The following is a 22,294-nucleotide window of genomic DNA, read 5'->3' as shown; positions in this document are numbered from 1 at the left end:
ATTGGACACTGTAGTTCTACCATCAATCATTCTAAAAGCTATGGTATCACAGTTGAGTAAGTACTAACCTAGAATAGAATAACACAGGTTAGGCTAGTCAGAGCAGAAAATACTTGCTTTAAAAAAAAACAAACCATAGATAGATAGATAGGTAGATAGACAGACAGACAGACAGATTCTATAATTAAACTGTAAAGTCATAGTATCTTGAAAAACATGTGTTTTATGACTTGACTTTTAGAGGCAAAACCACATGCTGCTTCTCTCACAAGGTTGGTCAGAGTGTTGAAGAGATGGTTCGCCTTTCTCACCTTCATTTGAAACTCCTTTCTCTTTAGGCTTCACAGAAGCCATTTTTTCTATATAACCACACTTCCTTTCCTTAAGAAAAATCATTGTATTTTTCCCATTTTTATGACTATTCCATTACTGAACAAGCAGGTCTTCACACATCTCTCTCCTTCAATAGACTCAGAATTTCTACAGAGCAAGAATCATGAAACCTCCTTTGGTACAACTGAGTACAGTATAAAGTCAGGAAGCATATATTAAATGACTCAAGACTGAATACCCGCCTGGCATCATGAGTAAGCCCATATAGATCAATACAGTAATCCAGACTCTTAGTTACCACATATAGACAAAGAAAGGAAGCAAAGTTATCTACTGATACATGTTTCTTGGACCACAGGAATTTATTTCTATATCAAGTCCCCTCGCTCTCTATGAAGCTAAAAGCAGCACAGAATGAAAACAGAAAAGCACCTATCCTTATGCTGTAATATACTAAAGAATAATTCAATTTATTTGGTAAACTACACACCTACCCCACCCAGCAATTCTTCAACCTGAAAATTAAGGTAATTGTTACAATTACTTTTTCCATCAAAAGTAAAATATTCAAGCATTCTAATGCTTCTCCTCTGAATTTATCTTCCTTGTCTTCCCATACTTATATGGGACAGATAAAAGAATAAAACAAGGACTAAAGAAATGGCTTAGCAGTTAAGAGCATCTGCTACAAAGGACCTGAGTTCTACTCCCAGCAACCCCATCAGTGGCTCACAACTATCTGTAACTCCAGCTCTAGAAGACCCCATTTAACAAACACATAAAAACCAAATTTAAATGTAATTTTTAAAGGGATGAATGAATCATCAAAGCTAATAAATTATACAAATATAAATTAGTGATTTATGCATGTTTACTGCCACTCAAAATTAAAGTTCTAAATAGTGAAATTTCTCATTTAGAAACAAATTTCTTCCATTCCCACAAGAATCAAACCTTTTTGAAAGCATGTCATGAAAATATAAGATGACTGTCAAAGTCTAGTGTGCTGGGGTCCCAAGGGTAGAGCCACATTAACCAGGATACAGAGTACACAGCCAAGCCAGTTAATGCAGTTTATTCAAAGTTTCAGCTTCTTTTAAAGGCAAAGCAGAATAAATATTTCCCACAGTTTCTAGTTCTCATCAGGTGTTGTTTCCCTAGCAATAGCTTATCTTGGTTCAAAGTGACCCAAATCTTCTTGCAGACTGAGAAATCTGCCAACAGTCCAACTCTTAGATGTGTTGCTTCTTATAATGAAAAACAAAGTTACTTTCTCATGAGAAAAGGATGGTTAAGACCAATTCCTCAGCCCTGCTTGCTTGGCAGAACATCAGGATTCTCTGAAGAAAGTATGCTTACTCTTTGTCCCAGTATGCTGGAATTCTGAGATATCTTTCAGTCACCTTACAGCTAGCAGGCTGGGAGCAGTCTCCTCATGCCATTTCTCTACAAATGACAAACTGGAATCAACATAACGCCACAGTAGAGGCAAAGAGACCCAGAATATGAGAGGTAATGAAAACATACCATCAGAAACTTGGGTAATCTTGTAATCTAAGATTACAGAGATGCCTGATCCTCAGAAGTTTAAGAGAATGAAATCCTTCAGGAAAATGGACTTCTTTCAATAAACATTTTGAACAAGAAATTTGTTGAATCAACTATTTCAACAGCTTATAAAAGCTACCTTCATTTAAGTATACTTTCCATAGCTGAATATACTTTGAATTACTGTACAGAAGAGCTTCAGAAGTATGTACAGAGGCTGCAAAACTGGCTCAGTGGAGTAAAGCCAAGGGTGTGCAAGCATGAGGACTCGTATCTGGATCCCTAAACCCCAGGCACATTTGGATGCACTAGGACATGTTTCTAATCTCAGCACTTACAGCAGCAAGAGAGGAGAGGAAGGAGAAGAACCTCCAGAAACTCAAGCACTATCTAACCTTGTATACTCTGTGGTCAAAAGGAGATTCTATCTCAAGCAAAATGAATGGGAAGGACCAGACACCTGAAGTCATCCTCTGACCTTTACAGATGCTCTATGGTACATGTGTCTACACACACGTCCTTATGATATTCTTCAGCAGGCAACAGATGAGTTAACAGCCCTTACACACCCATTCTTGAGTTTTGCTATGTAACAATATTGCCATCAATATTTACATCTGCATATCTGGTTATGTGTGTATGGACACAGGTGTTGAGGAAAAATTTTAGATTATGTTATACTAGAAGTGGTGAACTTGAAAAGGTAGAAATAAAGAGTGGTTTTCCTTCTTCAAAGTTCTCTATATTACGTAAGTTTTTAATAAATTTATGACTAAATAAATTAAAGCTATATCTAATAAGGAGCAACATAATAAGTAATCAAACAGACTCATCACAGATGGTCACTCTCACCTGCCTCATTACACAAGGCTTTCAAGTCGGCGCCAACATAACCATGGGCATTATTTGCCAACCTCAGAAGCTCAGCTTTAGTGAGCAAGTGTGGCACCCTTCGGAGTAGTTTCTGGAGAATATCAAGCCGGTCTTGGGCATTAGGAATGCCAATCTCAATCTCTTTATCAAATCGCCCTGGTCTTCTGAGTGCAGCATCTAGCGCTTGAGGGCGATTTGTGGCCCCAAGGACTAATACCCGTCCTTCACTTCCTTCCTATAAAAATAAAATAAAAATAAATTGCATATTGATTTTAAAAAAACAAAAAGGTGAAAACTGATTCTGTGAAAAAGAATGGACAGAAGGGTCTAGAGTATTAAAACTTAATCCTTATATTTCTACTAAGCAATTTACAAAACTTTATTTGTAATAAACTTCTATTGGACATTTAGTAACTTTAGCCAGGCAGTGGTAGTGCACACCTTTAATCCAAGCACTGGAGGCAGAAGCATGTGGACCTCTAAATTTGAGGTCAGCCTGGTATCACTACAGAGCAAGTTCTAGGACATCAACCTGGTCTATAAGAGCAAGCTCCAGGTCAGCCTGGACTACACAGAGAAACCCTGTCTCCAAAAACCAAAAGAAAGAAGTATTATTAACTTTAGTACAAAGTTTTCGAAGTTTAGTCCAAATGTTTTCTACTAGAGAAAGCTTTTTATTAGTTGTTTTTCCCCTACTTAGACGTAAAGATTACAACCTAAGTAGTGTACACACAGAACGAAGTCTGACTAGCAACTTATCTAAGAATTCTTTCTCACATATCAACTGTTTTCTTTAAAAAAAAAAAAAGTTTAAAGTTACATTTATTTGCTGTGTGTTTGTGAGTGGAAGTATGTGCAAACACTTGCCTAACCCTCATTTTTTGGTGTTTAAAGAAGCTTGCAAAAGTGGGTACTTTCTTTCCACCATGTACACATTGGGGATGAAACTCAGGTTGTCAGGCCTGGTGGCAAGTCTTCACTTGTTAAGCCATCTTGCCAATCCTGGTTTTTTATTGTGACGAAGTTTTCAATTCCAGAAAAGTATGGAACCATAACCAAAATCCCTGAATATACAAAGATTTTTACTCCCTGAAAATGGGGTTAAAAACAGAAAATTATAAATAACTATGATCACCACGTTCAGCCACCTTCAGACATTATCCAGAGGCATGTGTAATTTCAGAGATAAGCATTAAAAGAATTTGATTGTGATTTTTTTCATAAAAAAACTTAAACATCATCAATTTTGAGTATACCATCAGAAAATACATTAGCTACTATGAACTTATAAATTTAAAAGCACACATCTAGGCCCCTTAAATGTTTTCAGATTAAAATATCAGTGTTATGTGATTAAATACCAAATTAAAATATCTACTCCTGTCAAAGACAAAAATACTATTTCATAGACTGATTTTCCCAGTGGCAGAGAAAAAAACCACCAACTGTCCTGATGTCTAAGATTCTCCAACACTGATCCTAACTCACCTTTCTTACCAAGGACCTTAGAACCAATTACAATGCAGCTTTCTGTATCATGGTCATCAAGAATCAGAGATCTGGGCCGGGCAGTGGTGGCGCACGCCTTTAATCCCAGCACTTGGGAGGCAGAGGCAGAGGCAGGCGGATTTCTGAGTTTGAGGCCAGCCTGGTCTACAGAGTGAGTTCCAGGACAGCCAGGGCTACACAGAGAAACCCTGTTTCGAAAAAAAAAAAAAAAAGAATCAGAGATCTGGCCTGCTTAAAGAAACATCTACTGAGTGAATACCAAAACTCCACATTATTTTCACATATCCACTTCCCACTAACAGGAAATAAAACTAAACACTCCTTTTGCTTTTTAATGTGCAAAAATAAAGGTGTAGAGCTATATGCTTTCTAAAATTTCTCTTGGTGCTAACATATTGCGAATCCAAGAACTTTGGTCATTTTCAGTCTAAGAAGTACATTTTTCTGATTAACAAATGTGAAAAGTCTAAGAGAATTTTTCTTCACTCCTGTATCAGTCCTTTTCATAATCAACACATGGTATTTGTACTAATAACAAAACACTGGCTATAGAAGCACATATCTACAATCACAATATGAAGGAGGCTATGGGAGAATAACTGAGCTTTCTGAACACCTGGATTAAACAGAAAGACCTATTTCAAGGTGAGGGGGAAAAAGACTCACGAATATATTAAAATTAAGTTTATTGAGACAACCTCACATAGCCAAGGTTGGCCTTGAAATGATCCTCGCTCCTCAGCCTCCTAAGAGACTAAAAGTATATACCAGAATACTTAGGGGGACACATGAAATTTCTTAAATTCAAGAAAATTCACTAATTGACAAGTGCCTCAGGTTTTAAATTACTAGCATGTGTAACATACACACACAAATACATTATGGCAAATTATTTTACATAATAGGAAAACATGCCAGACTATTGGGCCTCAATTATTAAGCAGTTTGCTGAAACAAATTACATTGAATGTTAACCTACCTTCATGCTTGATGATATTCCCTCATCCTAGAATACTCAGTGACCTAGAAACATTTGAGAAGTTTTGCTATTCTATACTCTAAACGCCAGTGTTGTACTTACTGAGCCAATGCCATCCATCAGTGTTAAGAGTGAAGCTACAACCCTCTTTTCCACTTCACTCTGAGCTCCTTCTCTTTTAGGGCAAAGTGCATCCAGCTCATCAATAAAAATAATTGATGGATGCCTAAAACAAATCAAATTAAATATGTAACATTTCATTTTAGTGTAAATTTTTAATTAAAATAACATTAAATTTCAATTTTATCAGTATTAAAAATGGAAACACTGAAATGCTAAAATCAAAAAATCTCAAGAGTAAGTCTAGTATAATGTTATCAACCTCATATTCTAATATATATGCCTTCATAAAATGCCTCTTTGTGACCTGGGGAAGCAGAAGAGTCAGTAAAATAGAGATTATTTCAAAGAAAAAAGTTTCAAAGATTCACAGTAGTGGCAAGATACTTCAAACACATGGATGAAAAGACAGGAGCTACTACACCAGCAGAGGGAAGAAAAACAGATAAACCACCCCCAACCTCCACTATCTAAGGAAGACTGATGAAAAGACACAGGCAACAGTCCTACACTTAGAACAAGGCCAGAGCCCTCATAAGCCTCAAAGACATTTGTGGTTTTCAGTGACAGTGATTCTTCTGGCAGATGGGTCAGTAAGTGAAATTCCATTTTATGTATGACACTATGGGCAAAGGCTGGGTAAAATCTTGAGAAAAAAACCTATTATGTAAAACGGACTTAAAGTGAGACGAAGCTCTAGGAGGCAGTTGTGGAGAGCCTGAGGCCAAATGCTGACAAGCTCAAGCTCTGCTCTGTCAATGAAGTGCACAGAGAAATGTAGACCTACCCAGAGTATGTCTTATAAACTTAAGAGTACCTCTGGCATGTGATACCATAGCCCTGAGCCCAAGTAAACCAATTTATGGCATATAATAAAGTCTACACAGCCTTTGGTCAGCATGATATAAACTGGGGGGAAACTGAAAGCACCTCCTCTAAAATCAGGATCAGCACAAGTGTACTTACCCTTACCACTCCTTTTCAATACCCAGTCATAGGCACAGCAGTAAGATAGGGAAATAAAAAGGGCAGCTGGGCTCTAACTCAGTGGTAGCTGTTTGCATTGATGTACTGGGGATCAATCCTTAGTATCAATAAAAAGGAAAGGAAAAGTAAAAAAAAAAAAAGCAAAAAAGATACAAACAGAAAGGAAGAAGTTTCAAGTATCCCTACTCAAAAATGATAAAATCCTATATATAAGCACCCTGAAAACTACACCAGGAAACTTAGACATGGTAAACAGTTTCAGCAAAGTAACAATACAAGATCAACATGAAAATCTATACAATAACACACTTTCCCAGAGAGAAATTAAGACAAATAATCCCACTCACATCCATTTAGTTGCTTAAACGGAAAAAAAAACCAAAATAAGAACAAATCTAATCAAGCTGGTGAAAAAACCTCTACAAGAAAACTTGAAGATTCTGACAAAAGGAGATAAAGAAGACAAGAAGATGAAAGACCTCCGATGCTTGGATTGACAGTTAATACTATAAAAATGGTTACAAGTCACTAAAAGCAACCTATAGATTTAATGTACTTCCTATCAAACTCCAGTGACATTCTTCAGAAACAGGAAAAAATACACATGTCAGAATTCTTACAGAAAAACAAAACTCCATGATAGTTAGCTTTAAATGGCAGCTTGACATTACCTAGAATTACCTTAGAATTACAGTAAGAAACTGTTTGCGGAGTTAAGTCTATAGGCTTGTCTCTGAGAACTCTGTTTTAAGGTAACTGATAGAGAAGACACCATTCCCTACATGTTCTGAACTGTTAAGAGTGGAAAATGCAAGCTGGGCACAAGCAAGCAATGTCTATGCATGTATTCATTTCTCTCTGCTCCTGACTGTGGATTTGATGTGACCAGCTGCTTCAAGTTCCTACTGCCTTGACTTTCCCACAACAATGGACTATAACTAGAATTGTAGGCTATGAAATAAACCAAAACATTACCCCATTTAACTGCTTTCTACTAGTGTATTTTTAGCAACAGAAATAAAATTAAGGCAGACCCCTTTTGCACAGTAGTACATTCAAAGCCATAGTAAGCACAAAGAGGAATGCTGGAGCGAGCAGATTCTGATCTCAAACTACTACAGCACCTCAGTAAGAAAAACAGCACAGGGACTGGAGAGAAGGCAATTCAGATGAACTGGGTTTGACTCCCATACCACATGGAGATTCACAACAGTCTGTAATTCTAGTTCTGGGGAATCCGATGCCCCTTTATGGCCTCCATAGGCACTGCATGCATGTGGTGCACAGACTTTATCTGCAGGCAAAACACCCATACACATAAAAGTAAATCTTGAAAAAACAAAACAAAAAAACCCAGCATAGTACTGACACAAAACACACATAGGCTAATGGAATAGAATAGAAGACATAGCATCAGCCATGTAATTTTTAACAAAGGTGTCTAAAACACTCATGGCAGAAAAAAGAATGGAAATGATACTGAAAAAAGTAAATATCCACATGTAGAATGAAGATAGATCCATATTTCTCACACTATACCAAAACATATGCAAAGGTGTCAAGACTTTCCTATAAGACTAGAATGCTGAACATAAAGAAATCATGAGCAAAACACTTTTAAGATGCAGTCTTTGCAAAGACTCTTTGAAAATGATTCCAATAGTGCAGGAAATGATCCCAGGAACTGATAAACTTTATGTCCGGTCATCTAGTAATTCTTTATCAAGCATTAGACACAAACAGATTAGATAACATTCTCTTAAATCTCCCATCAGTCTCTAAGAACATCACTTTCTATGTGACTTCTTATCTTTGCATAAAGTGCTACTATTTTACTTAAATAGTCTCACAGATTACAAAGCATTAAATATTAACAATACCGCAGAGTAGCTTCAGCAAATATCTGGCGTAACCTTGCTTCAGTCTCACCATAGAATCTGTAATGAGAAAAAAAAAAAGAAAAAGTTCATGAACTCTCATTGTTTATAGAACTCTTTTCTATAAAAGATAGTCTGAAACTGAGCATTTCCAAAATACTTAAAATTACTTTCAAAATTTATTTTCAAATTTTGTATGTATTATATAAAGTAAATATAGAAGAACATGTATAATCACAAAAACATTTAAAGTATGAGGTATGGCTAAACATGTGGGAAAAACCATGCCTCAGAAAAAAAGGGCAAATTTAAAATACTCCAAAATAGTTTAATGCATGAAATATCTTGTTGGAATACAGCACAACTGTTTTAAGGAGCCACATCTGAGATATATAAACTTAGTAATGTTAACTTTACTTACTAAGTCATATACCTACTTGCTTATAATTTCAGGACCATTAATTACAGAAACATAAGCTCCAACTTCATTAGCAACAGCCCTAGCAATCATTGTCTTTCCGGTACCTGGAGGACCATAGAGTAATAACCCTCTAGGTGCTGGAATTCCTACAAGAAAAAAACAAACAAACAATGCATTATGATTATTAATGTTCTTGCTAAACTGCCATACAACTTCCAGTGTAAGTTATAAATGGAAATTTACCTTGTACTATACTACAAACTAAGAAACATACCTTTTCCCTACTTTCCAGAGAACTGTACTATCTATCCCAAATTCTGAGTCCCATTAATGACTTCCTTTTCTCCACAGATCAAACCAAAGGAATCATGTACATTTTTGGGTTTTGTTTTTAAAAAGAGCCCTTGTCTTGCCCCATCACAGGTAGCAAAATTTAGTAACCAGAACACAATTACTTCCAACTTATATTCTTCAGAAATACAAATATTACTAGCAAATATATAAATCTAGGAGTTCCTTTTACAAACATAAAAATTTATGAGAAAGAAAAAAAGGGGAGTAATACATAAAAAAATATATATAAGCAAAGAATTTGGACAGCAACCGTACAGGAGTAGCTCTGAGTTTCCCAGGAGTTGAATTACTTCCTTAATCACTTGCTTCAAGACAGATACACATAGAACTACTTTTCCTAGTAAGTTTTAACTAAATCATGACAATCTTTGGTTTACTTCTTTAGTCATTATGTTATCTAACACAATAAGATACTTTCTAAGATATAATCCACCAACAGTAGATAATATGCTCTCAAAAGAGACTCACCTGCCACTCACATACAACTTAAAAGACCAAGTATTGCAAGTAAGTCATTTCACTATCATCTCCCAAAGCAATTTAACACTTGACTCAAGAAATAAGGACAGAAGGGTGAGAAATTATTAGAGAGTAAAACTAACTAACTAACTAACTGCTTCTGAGTTTGAACATAAGATGAATACAGAAAACTAAAGGTGATTTACCGTAACTCTTGAAAAGTTCCGGCTGCTTGAGAGGCAGTTCAATTATTTCCCTTATTGCTTTCAGCTGACTGTTTAGGCCTCCAATCATGTCATAAGTTACTTTGAACTTACTGTCTTGTTCTTTTGAATTTGTACAAATTTTTCGAAGATTGATTCTTGTTGTTGAGGAAATAAAATAAAAAGTATCAGTATTGCTCTTTGCCCCTGCACTAGCAGATTTTAGTAGTTTCTCATCACTGATAGGTTGTATATTTCCTTCTTTGGATGAATCAAAACTACACTTAAGACCTGTGATTTCCTCTAGTCCAAGTCCACTTCCATCCCTAGGGCTCTGTGTGACATCCAACAAAACTTCACCAGCTTTATTCATAGTTCTGTCATGAATGGGTCTACACGGAGTACTCTGTGATGCTGGGCTCTGAGGTTCTTTCAGATCTAGCTGGCTTAGGTGGAAGGATATATCCACATCACTGCTTTCCATGCTAGAATGTTCAGAGGCCATTCCCTGGGCATCAGTGCCAGAGGCGCTCTCAGGCTTTCCCAATGTTGTGCCATCTGTCCCTTTTACTTGCAATACTTGTAACTTGCAGAGTCGTCCATAGAATGTACAGTATAGAAAGTTGCCTGGTAAAACAATCTTGCCGTCTAAAAAACAATTGATTAAATATACATTAGCATAATTTTTCCCACTTAACATTTTTAATAGCAATGTATTTGCTATTAACAAAACTGGAACACTAGTAAAAGTAACTGTCACAAAAAATAGAGGGAACATATCACACAGTATCAGCTGAATAAAAAAAGATCATTCTTTTTAATCCTGTAGGTCAGTAAAATCCAAAATTCTATAAATCACAGCAACAAAAGTCCACATTTACCAAAAAGCTAAATTTAAATGGCATACTCACACCAACACTGCAATGTTACTCACTGGAAAATGTACACGCATAAAGGTTAAAAATAAAAAGTCTCAGTTTAGGCACTCATGTGGTATACATACATATGTGCAGACAAACTTTATCACACATACAATCAAAATACTAAAAGAAGAAAAAATGTCTCGGTTCTAAGGCTGTGGAGATGACTCAACTAGTAGAGTGCTTGCTGAGCAAACAAAAGGACCCGAGCACAGACACCTAGCACCCATATAAAAACTCAGGTACACTGATGCATTCCTGTAATCTCAGCAGAGACCGAAGGATGCTTGTGCATTCTCCTTACCCCATGAACTTCAGATTCGGCTGAAGAATCTTTCTAATAAATAAAGAAGGTGGAGACTGAAGCACCACATGCCAGCCTCTGGGCCTCCATGTACACTCAAGCACAAACGTGTGCACACAAGAATGTACTCGCATAGGGAGGAGGAAGCCCTGAGTGATTTAAGTCCTGAGTCAGTATGTATTGCTGAAATGGGCACAGCTATGACAAGAACTTCAAAGCCTCAAACCCACTGTATATTAGCAAAGATGTTCCCCATATGGAGCAGGCTCACAAGGATAGCAGAGCTTTCCTTACACTAAGTTTATACAAAAACTAGCAACCATAGCTTCCTCTTCCTCTCAGATGTTTACAACCTAAGACTATCAACCTACAGACACATCTTACTCAGATTAGCTAAACCCTCCCTCTTTGCTATACCTAATAAACATGCTGACGGTTCCTGTCTGCTGGCCGTAGTGCATGCCACTTCACCAGAGTGAGCATACATGCATCTGATCCCAGCTTTTCTGTACGTCTCTTGTGTTTGTCTTTTCTTCATTCCCCCACCCTTAGGTAGTGTCAGGACTCAAATCATTGGGACACAGTACATGCACATCCACAAACACTGAGGGGGGCAGTCGTATACACACACACATATACACACACAAAACTTCAGTTCTATCACCAGCTTTGTCTTCAAATGGCTACTGAGAATATACACTTAGCCATTTAAAAAATATATATGATTACGAGCACTTTTTGCTGCTTAAAACTGAGGAAAACAATTTAAAGTACTAGTCTCACCTAGTTTTCTCAGAATACAACCGGTCAGTTCTTCTTCATTAATTTCCTTATCTTTGTCACTACAGAGAGAAAGAAAAACAGAAACCATCAGTAGGTACACTAAACCACGAAAGAAGTCCCAAGCATAGCTATATTATAGACCCATAGAACAATTTGTTTAAAATCCAAAAACAAATGATTTACATAATTTTTGCATTGATTTACATTTTTCTGATACATATTACGTGTAGGAAAATATCTTCAGTTTGATGCTATAAAAGCTAAGGTCAGGGGCTAGAGAGATAGCTCAGCCGTTAAGACCACTGACTGCTCTACTAGAAGACCTGAGTTCAAATCCCACATGGGGGCTCACAACCATCTGTAAAGGAATCTGATGCCCTCTTCTGGTGTGTCTGAAGACAGCAACAGTGTACTCACATATATAAAAATAAATAAAATGAAAAAAAAAGAATTAAAAACTTAAAAAAAAAAAGCTAAGATCAGTGCTTTAACACATAGGCTATTATCCATTAGAAGACCATGAAACCATTAAAAACTAATCCCATATGAAACGTTAGTATATACTGCAGAGAAATGGTAAATACTTCTTTGTTAAACATTTTCTCATACAAATATATTTCATGTACAGGTAAAATATACATGTGTATATGTATAGATATCCATTTATTTAGGTATACACATAAATGCAAATACTGTACGTAAGTTATAGTCAGAAGGATATTTCTGTGTGGTTATCAAACACATTTGAAAAACACTTGCCTAAATTAACCATCCTTTCTGAACCTGCTAGCACAGAGAAAGGTTTTTGTTCTCAGCAACTTTCATTCCCTTTATGTAATTTACACATTAGCTCTTCAGAATCAAATCCTACACAGTACATCACCTGAAGAGATACAAACAGGAAGAAAAAAAAAAAAAGAGTACTGACAGCAACGGAAATTGATTCTGAGAGACTTGCCTAAGGAAAAAAGTAGGGCTCTTCTATTTGAATGCTTGGTCCCCAGTTGGTGGAATTGTTTGGGATCTTCCTAGTAATCAGTGTCTCCAACAGGAAAGTTGTGTGTTGGAAGTACAGGAAATAGGAACATCTAAAATCACTGCTCTTATTTTAAAAGCTTGCTCAGGCAAATTCCTTAACATGTTTGATGCTCCTGTTCTCTGCAGCAACACAAGCAGAATCTTACCTGAGCTAGTATCTCCAAGTATTCAACATCACTGTCTTTTTTTAGAGATGCATAGCTGTACAAATTCCTCATTGGGAATGGTAAGGTTCTTGAAGCCTCAAAGCCCACCCCTATGACATACTTCCTCTAACAAGGCCATACCTCCTAATCCTTCCCAAACAGTCCTAACAACTGGGGACCAAGCATTCAAATATATTCTTATTCAAACTACCCCACGTATATGCATCTGATCCATAAAACTGATTCTCAACATTATATTCTTTACTTTCCCTCTATGCTTTTCAATGTTTATTAAATGGCTATTTATTTATTTATTTATTTATTTATTTGTAGGAAACAGAAAACTGTTTCTTGTCCTTCAAAGTAGGCAGAAGACAATGCCAAAACATAAGCTCAGGATATATTAAAAAAAAGAAAATCAATTTTAACTCAAGACAACTAGAAAATGTTTTTGGACTCTTACATAAACATTCCCTAAATTATCACTAAGCTGGTATTAAATTATCAAATGGTACTTTTATTAAAGTAAATTTGGGTCAGACTTTCACCAGCAATCAATCTAACTTAAAATCTATTAACTATGTACAAAAAGATAGGTGAGACCCTTTGTTCACCCTTCAGTAGAAGCTATTTAAAACTACTGGTAGCAAGCTCTTTGCTTTTACCAGGTTAAATGTTTGTACTTAATCTATCATAATTAACAGTTATTTCTTGAGATGTTTGCAGTGGCACAGCAGGAGTAAATTAGCCTGGGCTTTATAAAATAAAACTGCCTCAAAAACACAAATAAGTAAAAACAACTAGAGAGATGGCTCAGTGTAAGATAGCAGAATGTTCAGCCATAAATGGGACACATATACATCCTTTCCTCCCAAGACTCAGAGATCACTGTGAAAGAGGGGGGCAGAAAGAACATAAGAGCCAGAGACAGCAGATACAAAGAAACAGTGTCTTCTGAACATAGCAGGAGAGTTGCACATATGAACTAGAACCCATTGTGACAGCACGCACAAGACCTGCAAAAACCAAGCCACATCAAATCCCAGCAGAGAGAAGGATTTGGGCACAAAATCCCATCCCTAGACCTGGAGCTAAGAAGGAGAACAGCTGTTAGCTGCTAGGAAAATTCAGTTTTCTGTAAGAGTGTAGACTCTGGTTAGTCATCCAAGAACATGTGGGCAGCACAAATTAGTCTTGACAGGCTTACAAAAAAATAGCAAAGTTAGGTGGGCAGGGAATGAGAATCCAGTCTAAGAAGAGTTGGAGGGAAGAACGTGGCTGAGACACATTGTACTAATTCCCAGAAGAATTAGCAACAACCAAAATCCATCAAACTGATAAGACATTTTAGAAAATGCTGATATCAAAAAGGGAAAATAATCTGTTTAGTGTTTTGACTAAAGGTACTACTCTAAAATAATTTCTCTGGGTTATGTGAAATACAAATATTGAAATGTGCAGACATCCATACTATTTTTCTGTTAGCCATAAATTCTTTTTTTTTTTCAAGACAGGGTTTCTCTGTATAGCCCTGGCTGTCCTGGAACTCACTCTGTAGACCAGGCTGGACTCAAACTCAGAAATCCTCCTGCCTCTGTCTCCCAAGTGTTGGGATTAAAGGCATGCGCCACCACTGCCCGGCCCTAGCCTTGAATTCTTATTTCAACATTTTATTAAGCTTTTAACAGCAAACTGTGACTCAATATAGACTTAGTTCTTCATCTTGGTAAAATATATCCATAGGGTTATTTCTTATTAAGAAATTAATTTTTATATATTTAATTATAAAATATTTGACATGCTCATATTGGAATAAATATGTTTCAGTGGCAAAGAGGAAAAAAAATTTCATATCTAGTCACAATACGCTGCTACTCTCTATAACTGTAAGTGCCCTGATATAACTGCAAGTTAAGAAGAAGCACTGCTATATATTCATCAGTTATAATACCTTCCATTTAAAATGTCAGGGCTACTTAACAGAGTCCCTTATCTTTGATTATATCTACCCATTCAGCTTACACTATTTTACATAGTAGATGACTAGCATATGTGACTATCATGTACTCAAAATGTAGCTGTTAAGGGGATTAATAGTATGTGCAAAGTCCTGGTTTCCATCCCAAATACAAAGTAGAAATTTTCCAGTATCTACAGGCAGTATCAGATGGATTATCAAAGGACAGAATGGGCTACATAGTAAGACCTTGTCTAAAACAAATGATCTAGAAAAAAAGGGGGTAGTGGGTAGTAAAATGCCTTCCCAGTAGCTTTTAAAAATTATGTATTAAAATAATATTTTACATATAGTGGGCTAAATAAAACTTGTTTCATCTGTTTAGAAAAAGCAAAATTACTGGGCAGTAGTGGTCCATACCTTTAATCCCAGCACTCAGGAGACAGACGTAGGCAGATCTTGTGAGTTTCAAGGCTAGCCTGGTCTATAAAGCAAGTTCCAGGATAGCCAAGGCTATACAGAAAAACCTGTCTCAAAAAAACAAAACAAAAAAAACAAAACAAAAAAAAACCACCAAAAACAAACAAACAAAAAACCAAAATTGATCACATTTGTACCTCTCATTATATTCCTTTAAAAAAAAAAAAAAAGATCTATCAGCCGGGCGGTGGTGGCGCACACCTTTAATCCCAGCACTTGGTAGGCAGAGGCAGGCAGATTTCTGAGTTCGAGGCCAGCCTGGTCTACAGAGTGTGTTCCAGGACAGCCAGGGCTACTCAGAGAAACCCTGTCTCAAACAAAAAAAAAAAAGAGACCTATTTATTTTATTTTATGTGTATGAGTGCTTTGCTAGCATGCCATGTCTATGTACCACATTTATGGCTGATGGTAGAGGGCATTGGACATTGGATTCAACTTTGGAACTAGGGTTATGGATGACTGTGATCCATCACCTGGGTGCTGGGAACTAGACCCGAGTCTCTGCAAGAACAAGGACTCTAAACTAAGAAGCCATCTCTCCAGCTCCATCTCAATACACTTCTACTGGACAGCTTTGAGCTAGACAGCACCAAAGAAAAGGGACAAACCTCAGTGCCAGATCCATTTCCTGAGCCTGAAGCACAGCCCCCAAAAGAGGCTGGACCCGGATGGTCTCACCAGCTCTCACACCCACATTCTTTTGTGCCATTTCACTCAGGCCAACCTTGCCTCCAGGAAATCCTGCAACTGGCCAGGCTGTATAAACCTACCCAGAGAAAGAAAACAGCAATATTAGAAAGCCAGTATATATAATGCCATTAATTTATATTATTACATGTTAAGCACATCTAATACATAAAACATTATTTCCAAATGGTATCTGATGCAAACTGTTATGGGATAAATTGCAGTTCAAAAAACAACAACAACAAAAAAAAAAAGGCATAAAATTAAATCCTATGTAAGTTTACCAATTATATTACATCTTCGGTAAAGATCACAAAAGAGCTCATAGTGAGATAAGGGAAGGCAGATTTTTAAAAGCAGATAAAGACATTAATAGATGGTAAGGTAAGAAGCAAAGGAGAAAATATTAAAAGCAAGGTAACTTATAATACAGGTAACCTGGTACTTCATATCCTTGATGCACTGCAAACAGTGTTAAGACTCTCTTTAATGCCTAGATCTTGGAACTGGAGATGGCTTTGTCTGTAAAGCATTTGCAATGCAAGTATGAGGCTCTGAGTGTGGCCTCCGAACCAATAAAAAAGGCCAACCATGTGGCTCCTGGCTCACACTTGTAATCTCAGTGGTGAGGAGGCAGACAGTGTGTTTCTGGGGCATACAAGACAAACACCACAGACTTATCTATGAGTTCTAGGCCAAATAACTGGCCCCAGCTCAAAGAGCAGGGAAAGTGGGGCCTAAGAAACATTGGATGTATATAGAGGTATATGAAGACATGTATACAAACATCTCTCACAAATGAAACAAGAAGTTAAAAAAAAAAAAGTTAGGGCAGAGGCAGGAGCTGGCAACAGGACTAAGAGCCAAGCTGCTAAAAATCTGGGAAAAATTCTAGTCTTGGAAGTCTACAAATTCTACATGACATCAAGAGAAAGAAGTATAGCCAAACCCAGGAGAATAAATATTTGTATGAAGGGCAGGTGTTCTTCTTACTTCAAAATCCCATTTCTGCAGAGAAATATATTTAAACAGACTAGAGAAACAGAACTGAAGGGGATATGCATCACTGCCTCCTTGAAGAAAAAAGGCCCTTTCTCTGGTATTTGTGTGATTATTATGTACATGATAGCTGTGTTATCTTAACTATGTATACATGCATATGTATGGTGAGAGGGTATGTGCTAGAGTTACAGGCAATTGTGAGCTGCCTGACATTGGTGCTGAGCTCAGATACATATTCTTAACTGCTGAGCCACTGCTCTAGCGCCCATATGACTGTCTTTAATAATAGATGATTTTTTGCTGGGGTTGTTTTTGAGTCAGCAAGATGGTTCAACAGCTGAAGACACTTCCAACAATTCTGATAACCTGAGTCTGACCCTTGAAACAGACATCACAAAAAGAAAGAACCAACTTCTGATCCACAAATACAATTAAAAACTTCTGCTCACCGACTCCTACTTGTATTAAAGGTTAAGATCAGTATGATTTCAAATGTTTGCAAAGTAAAAGGATAAGGACTGTTACCTCCTGCTTTCCATCCAAACTGGTAAGGAGCACTGGTCGACCTATACATATGTTTGCAGACTTCATAGTGTTAAGTCCAAGATGAACAAGGGAATTCTGGAATGTCTTAGGAACTTTGCCATCTACTATAAAAAAAAAGAAAGAATTTATTTTATACTATTTTATAACTGAAATTAAGGCATTGTTAAAAGAGTAAATGAAAATCCTATGTTCATATAACTGCATCAATAAACTTATCACATGCAGAAGAAACTTTTTTTTTAAACAAACTAAGGTGAAGCCAAACCTCTCTGAATGTTTACTGGCAATGTATGACTATAACCTACAAAGTTTAAAGAAAAAAAAATCTCTTGGTTCACTAACAACATATTTGTAGCTGGGCGGTGGTGTCTACGCCTCCCAACTCTTGGGAGGCAGAGACAGGCAGATCTTTGAGTTCAAGGCCAGTCTGGTCAACAGAGTGAGATCCAGAACAGCCAAAGCTACACAGAGAAACATTATCTCAAAAAACAAACAAAACTAAACAAAAAACCCACACACAAAACAAACAACCAAAAACCAAAACTTACTTGTGACTCAGAGGTATCCTACTTCCGGCCTTGTGTTCTACCCTCAGCACTATCAAAAACAAAGAGCAACAAAACTAACTATACTTCCTAAGGTCTCCATGCTTTCTGCAGAAAGAGTCTGCGTTAGTTACTAGGTTTAAAGACTCCCACTAAGAACTGACATATCCATCTGGCTCTAGAGGCTTACTTCTACCTCAAAACCTTCCCTAAAACCTTGACATCTCCCTGTTAATGAAGATCATGTACAAATTTCTATCCAAGTCCTTGTTTCCCAATGTATTATACAGTTCTCTGCTTACAGGATCCAAAGCAACTCAAGCTCTCCACAGAATTCTACCAGTGCTTATTTCTCCAAGACTCTACATTTAGTGTCTGCATGCATGTATGTGGCAGTAAGAGGTCGCTTTAAAAAGTCCACTTTTTCCCTATACCATGCAGGTTCCATGCATGATGTCACTCATCATCACTCATGGTAGCAGTCTAGAGCAGGTCACATTACATTCAAAAGGAAGCAATGAATGCATACATGAATTTACTGTTCTCTGCTCTGACTGTCAATGTGATGACTAGTTCTCCCAAGCTCCTGACACTGTAACTTCCTTTGATGATGAACTATAACCTGGAATTATGAGCCATAATGAATCCATTCTCCCTTAGGCTGCTTTTTCAGGTATTTTATTGCAGCAATGGAAAGAAAGTTAGGACTGTCTCCCCATGCATAACAGGTATGCACCACCACAGACAGCTCTATTTAGTGTGTTAATCAGAAAGAAGTTTGACAGCTTTGGGTTAATTGGGTCAGTGAGCTCTCTAGCCCCCAATTATTTGGTTACAAGAAATACTCTGTTTTTCTCATGGGTGCTGGGAATTTAAACACAGGTCCTTTTACCCACTGAACAATAGTACCCCAGCTCCCACAACTAGCTTTTTACATGGGTGATATCTGAATTCTAGTCCTTAAAATCTTTACCTACTAAATTATTTCACTAGCCCATAAAATCAATTTCAAACAACCATCCACCCTTGCTCTATCACCTCATGGACTTTTATAATCTGGAAGGATGAATAATTAAATGAGTACAGAATAACTGTATAGTTACAAAACACAATTATACGATAACAGAATACTGAGAGACCTAACAAAGCCTCTTATGTGTGATCTGACCTAATTTGGAAGAATTAGAAACTGCTATTCAAAAAAGTGCTGCTAACATTCAGGTACAGAGGAAGATGAAGAAATAACTAAACAGGAAGAAAATTTGTATTTCTCAACAGAAAAAAACACATACAGAAATGATAAGGATAGACAGGAGCATGATGCATCTTTCAAAGACTAAGTAAGAGGCTTGCTTAAGGAAGGCCAAAACCATCTGTGACAGTGTACTGCATCAAGATATCGGTCATAACCCTGACAGCAATGGAAGTAAAATAGAAAAAGAGTAAGAGAACAGAAGTGAAAACAGAGAGGCCATTGTAGTAGTTCAGGTGAGAGATGATGTTGTTTGAGTTGCTGAGCAGCAGCAGGGATGCTGTGAAAAGGAATACAGATTATCTGGATGATACGCAAGACCATCAATGGAGCAAACACAGATGTGAGAATGGCCAGTCTTATGCCTGACTCCTAGGTTTCTGAATTTTGTAAGGACCAGAAGCTTGTATTACTGTAAGAAGACGACTTAGGAAGTTGATTCTTTTTCTTTTTTTGTTTTTTCAAGACAGTTGATTCTTAAGTGACTAAGAAATTAAAGGGAAGAGGTAGTGGACAGTGTCATTCAAAATAAAAGTCTACAAACTACTTGTTACTAGTTCATAGTAAGGTTAAGTACAAAAAAAATCACTTAGAAACTTTTACTGCAAGCAGATAAAAGTTTGTGTCTGTGAACCAATACATTTTATTATTGTTTTTTAAACTATTCTAATTACACTATCTTATGAAACTGTCAATCTGTGACCTACTGAACATTTCTAACTTTGCTACATAAAATGTTTGAGAAATATTAATGTAAAGCACAACGTAATCAAGACTCAGAAATAGTATGCTGTACAAAAATAAAATCAAAATCGAAGAGAATCCAAATAGCTTTGGATATTCTTGCCTTAAAGAATTTTAGAGAAGAAAGAGGATATCAGACTTAGACTTGAGAAACTTCAATATTTCAGAATCAGATGGAAAAGGGTAAACCTAACAGAGAAAATAACTGCCAATGCACATGGAGAAAAACTAGGAAAGTGTAATGGTAAATAAAATAAGCAGCAAGATGTTTTGAGAAAGAAAAGATTAATAATGCCAAAAGCTACAGAGTCAAAAGGCAAGTAATGAAAACCATCCCCTGGATTTGACAACAGCGAGACTATCTGTGACCATTACAAAGCAGTGCCCAAGACACGACGGCATGGAAGATGTGGTGTGTGACTGACAAACAGGCAGAGAACACTCCATTTAATGAGTAGACAATTAAAAAGGTATAGAAGGTGACAGGAAGGCATTATGGAAATTTTCCAGTGCTTTAAGACATTAGAGAATTGACATGTGTAAATGACAGTGGGAAGGCACTACTTGTAAAGATGTTGAATATGCACAGCAGAGCAAGCTGTATCCTGATTGCAAAGGTAGAATAAAAACACTATGCCAGTGCTAAGTCAGTCTTGGAAGTCTTTCTGGACATAAAAACCACGTCCCTCCTTAGTCTGCTCCATTTTTCAGAACCACTACACATCACACATGCTAAAAGGTTTACCAAGCAACTGACTTTCCGACGTGAAGTCTGTCCATTCACCAAGCCGACAAAACTCAACTAAGACAATTTAGCTGTGGAATCAAATAAATCTGTACTCAAATATGGGACTCTGCCAACTCGGACCTGTTGTATGTCGCTCAGATGCAACTCCGTGAGCTTTTTTTTCTACGCTCAGATGCAACTCCGTGAGCTTTTCTAATCTGTGAAACGGGTATCTATCATGACGTGCTCATTTATCACAGTTCCTGTGAAAATTACACGAGCCACGCGCGCGACGGGATAGCTTACTAGGAACACGAGTGTGCAATTAGCCGACAGCAATAACTCAACACCGTTGCCCCCAAAGCCACAACGCGCTGTTAGGCAGTACGGACTCATCATCAAAAACCAGCTTTTTAACGCAGGCTACGTCTACTAGGTAAGAACCACGTCTGCAGTGCTGACTAGACCGGCCATCTCCAGGGAGCCAAGGCCATGTCCAGGGTGGTCCGAGCTCAGCTGCTAGTCAAGCGGACCGAGTTAGCGGACGCCAGGCCCCGGGCTCGGTACTCCCAAAGTCCGTAATAAAGAACAAATAGTAAAAGGACAATTCTGAACACTGTGCAAAGAGGGCCGGGCGGCTCAGGCCGGGCAGCCGGGCGAGCGAGCGGTCCGCCGGCTCCCGCGTCACGCCCACCTCCGCACGCCGCGCTCCCCTCGGGCGCCCAGTGCCTGCCTCGGCCCCGCCGCTGCCCGCCCGCCCGCGCTTTCACCTTTCTCAAGGAAGTTGGTCACCACCAGCATCCCCGGCGCCGCCAGGTCCGGCTGGCTGAAAGGAGTCGAGGTCCCCGAGCGAGACGCAGCAGCAGAGAGCGAGGACGGGGTGCCCTCCGCGCCCTCCTTCTGCCGCTTTCGGCTCTTCTTGGAAGACATGACCGCAGGCTGTCGGAGAAAAAGCTGCCCAGAGCCGGCTCAACGTGCGCGGCACGGGGATAAAACTTCCGGGTCAGAGGTCAGCGGCGCGGCGCGCACGCCGTAATGCTCCGCGGAGAGCGCCACCCACGAGGCCGAGCCGGGTTAGCGAGGGTCTCGCAAGACACCGTTTCGTAAAGGAAGACAGGTTAGGCGTAGGAACCGCCGTTTACGTTATGAACCCTTGAAAAAGTGAACTTCGGTTGTTCCGCTGCTTTGCCTCCTCCCGGAGCAAATGTGGGTGGACTTAAAGTAACAACAACAGAAATAATCCCGAAGTTTCTCCTCTCTGTCCCAGACCCGTCGAGGCCAGTCCGCTCCACTAAGCTCTCTACCAAATGGAAAGTCCAACTCAAGCTTAGCGGATGGCGACGCTCTTCGGGAGTTTACGGTCGGACCCCCTCCCAGCGAAAAGGGGCGGAGCGAGCTCCGGAAGACGCCTGAAATTGTTCGCGGCGAGATGGGGCGGGGCGGTCGCCGGAAAGAGGGGAGGTTGCACGGGGTCACGAGAGCGGGGCGGGAAGGGGCGGG

The 22,294-nt window shown here is 38.3% G+C and overlaps 2 protein-coding genes across 6 annotated transcripts in view; one reads left to right on the top strand and one right to left on the bottom strand.

The window, feature by feature from the left end:
* The window catches only part of Spata5 (spermatogenesis associated 5), a 173,177-nt gene extending 151,014 nt beyond the window's left edge, over positions 1-22,163 (bottom strand). The window contains exons 1-9 of one of the 3 annotated variants that reach the window (XM_031376652.1): positions 21,565-22,163; positions 17,506-17,627; positions 15,900-16,057; positions 11,671-11,729; positions 9,667-10,311; positions 8,664-8,793; positions 8,230-8,286; positions 5,345-5,468; positions 2,734-2,989 (exon numbers count right to left, since the gene is read on the bottom strand). In XM_031376652.1, the coding sequence (XP_031232512.1) occupies positions 2,734-2,989; positions 5,345-5,468; positions 8,230-8,286; positions 8,664-8,793; positions 9,667-10,311; positions 11,671-11,729; positions 15,900-16,057; positions 17,506-17,627; positions 21,565-21,724 (1,711 nt within the window). In that variant the 5' untranslated portion in view covers positions 21,725-22,163. Of the gene's footprint in view, positions 1-2,733; positions 2,990-5,344; positions 5,469-8,229; positions 8,287-8,663; positions 8,794-9,666; positions 10,312-11,670; positions 11,730-15,899; positions 16,058-17,505; positions 17,631-21,564 lie in introns of all 3 variants that reach the window. The other 2 variants (XM_031376651.1, XM_031376653.1) reach the window with 2 other exon arrangements.
* Positions 21,775-22,294, top strand: part of Nudt6 (nudix hydrolase 6) — a 15,718-nt gene continuing 15,198 nt past the window's right edge. Inside the window, exons 1-2 of one of the 3 annotated variants that reach the window (XM_031376656.1) lie at positions 21,876-21,911; positions 22,062-22,255. In XM_031376656.1, the coding sequence (XP_031232516.1) occupies positions 22,129-22,255 (127 nt within the window). In that variant the 5' untranslated portion in view covers positions 21,876-21,911; positions 22,062-22,128. Of the gene's footprint in view, positions 21,912-22,061; positions 22,256-22,294 lie in introns of those variants that run through there. The other 2 variants (XM_031376659.1, XM_031376657.1) reach the window with 2 other exon arrangements.

Source organism: Mastomys coucha, unplaced genomic scaffold (genome assembly GCF_008632895.1).
Source record: "Mastomys coucha isolate ucsf_1 unplaced genomic scaffold, UCSF_Mcou_1 pScaffold17, whole genome shotgun sequence".
NCBI classification, from domain to species: domain Eukaryota; kingdom Metazoa; phylum Chordata; class Mammalia; order Rodentia; family Muridae; genus Mastomys; species Mastomys coucha.
The sequence above is the reverse complement of the archived record's forward strand: the minus strand, read 5'-3'. Positions and strand labels throughout refer to the sequence as shown.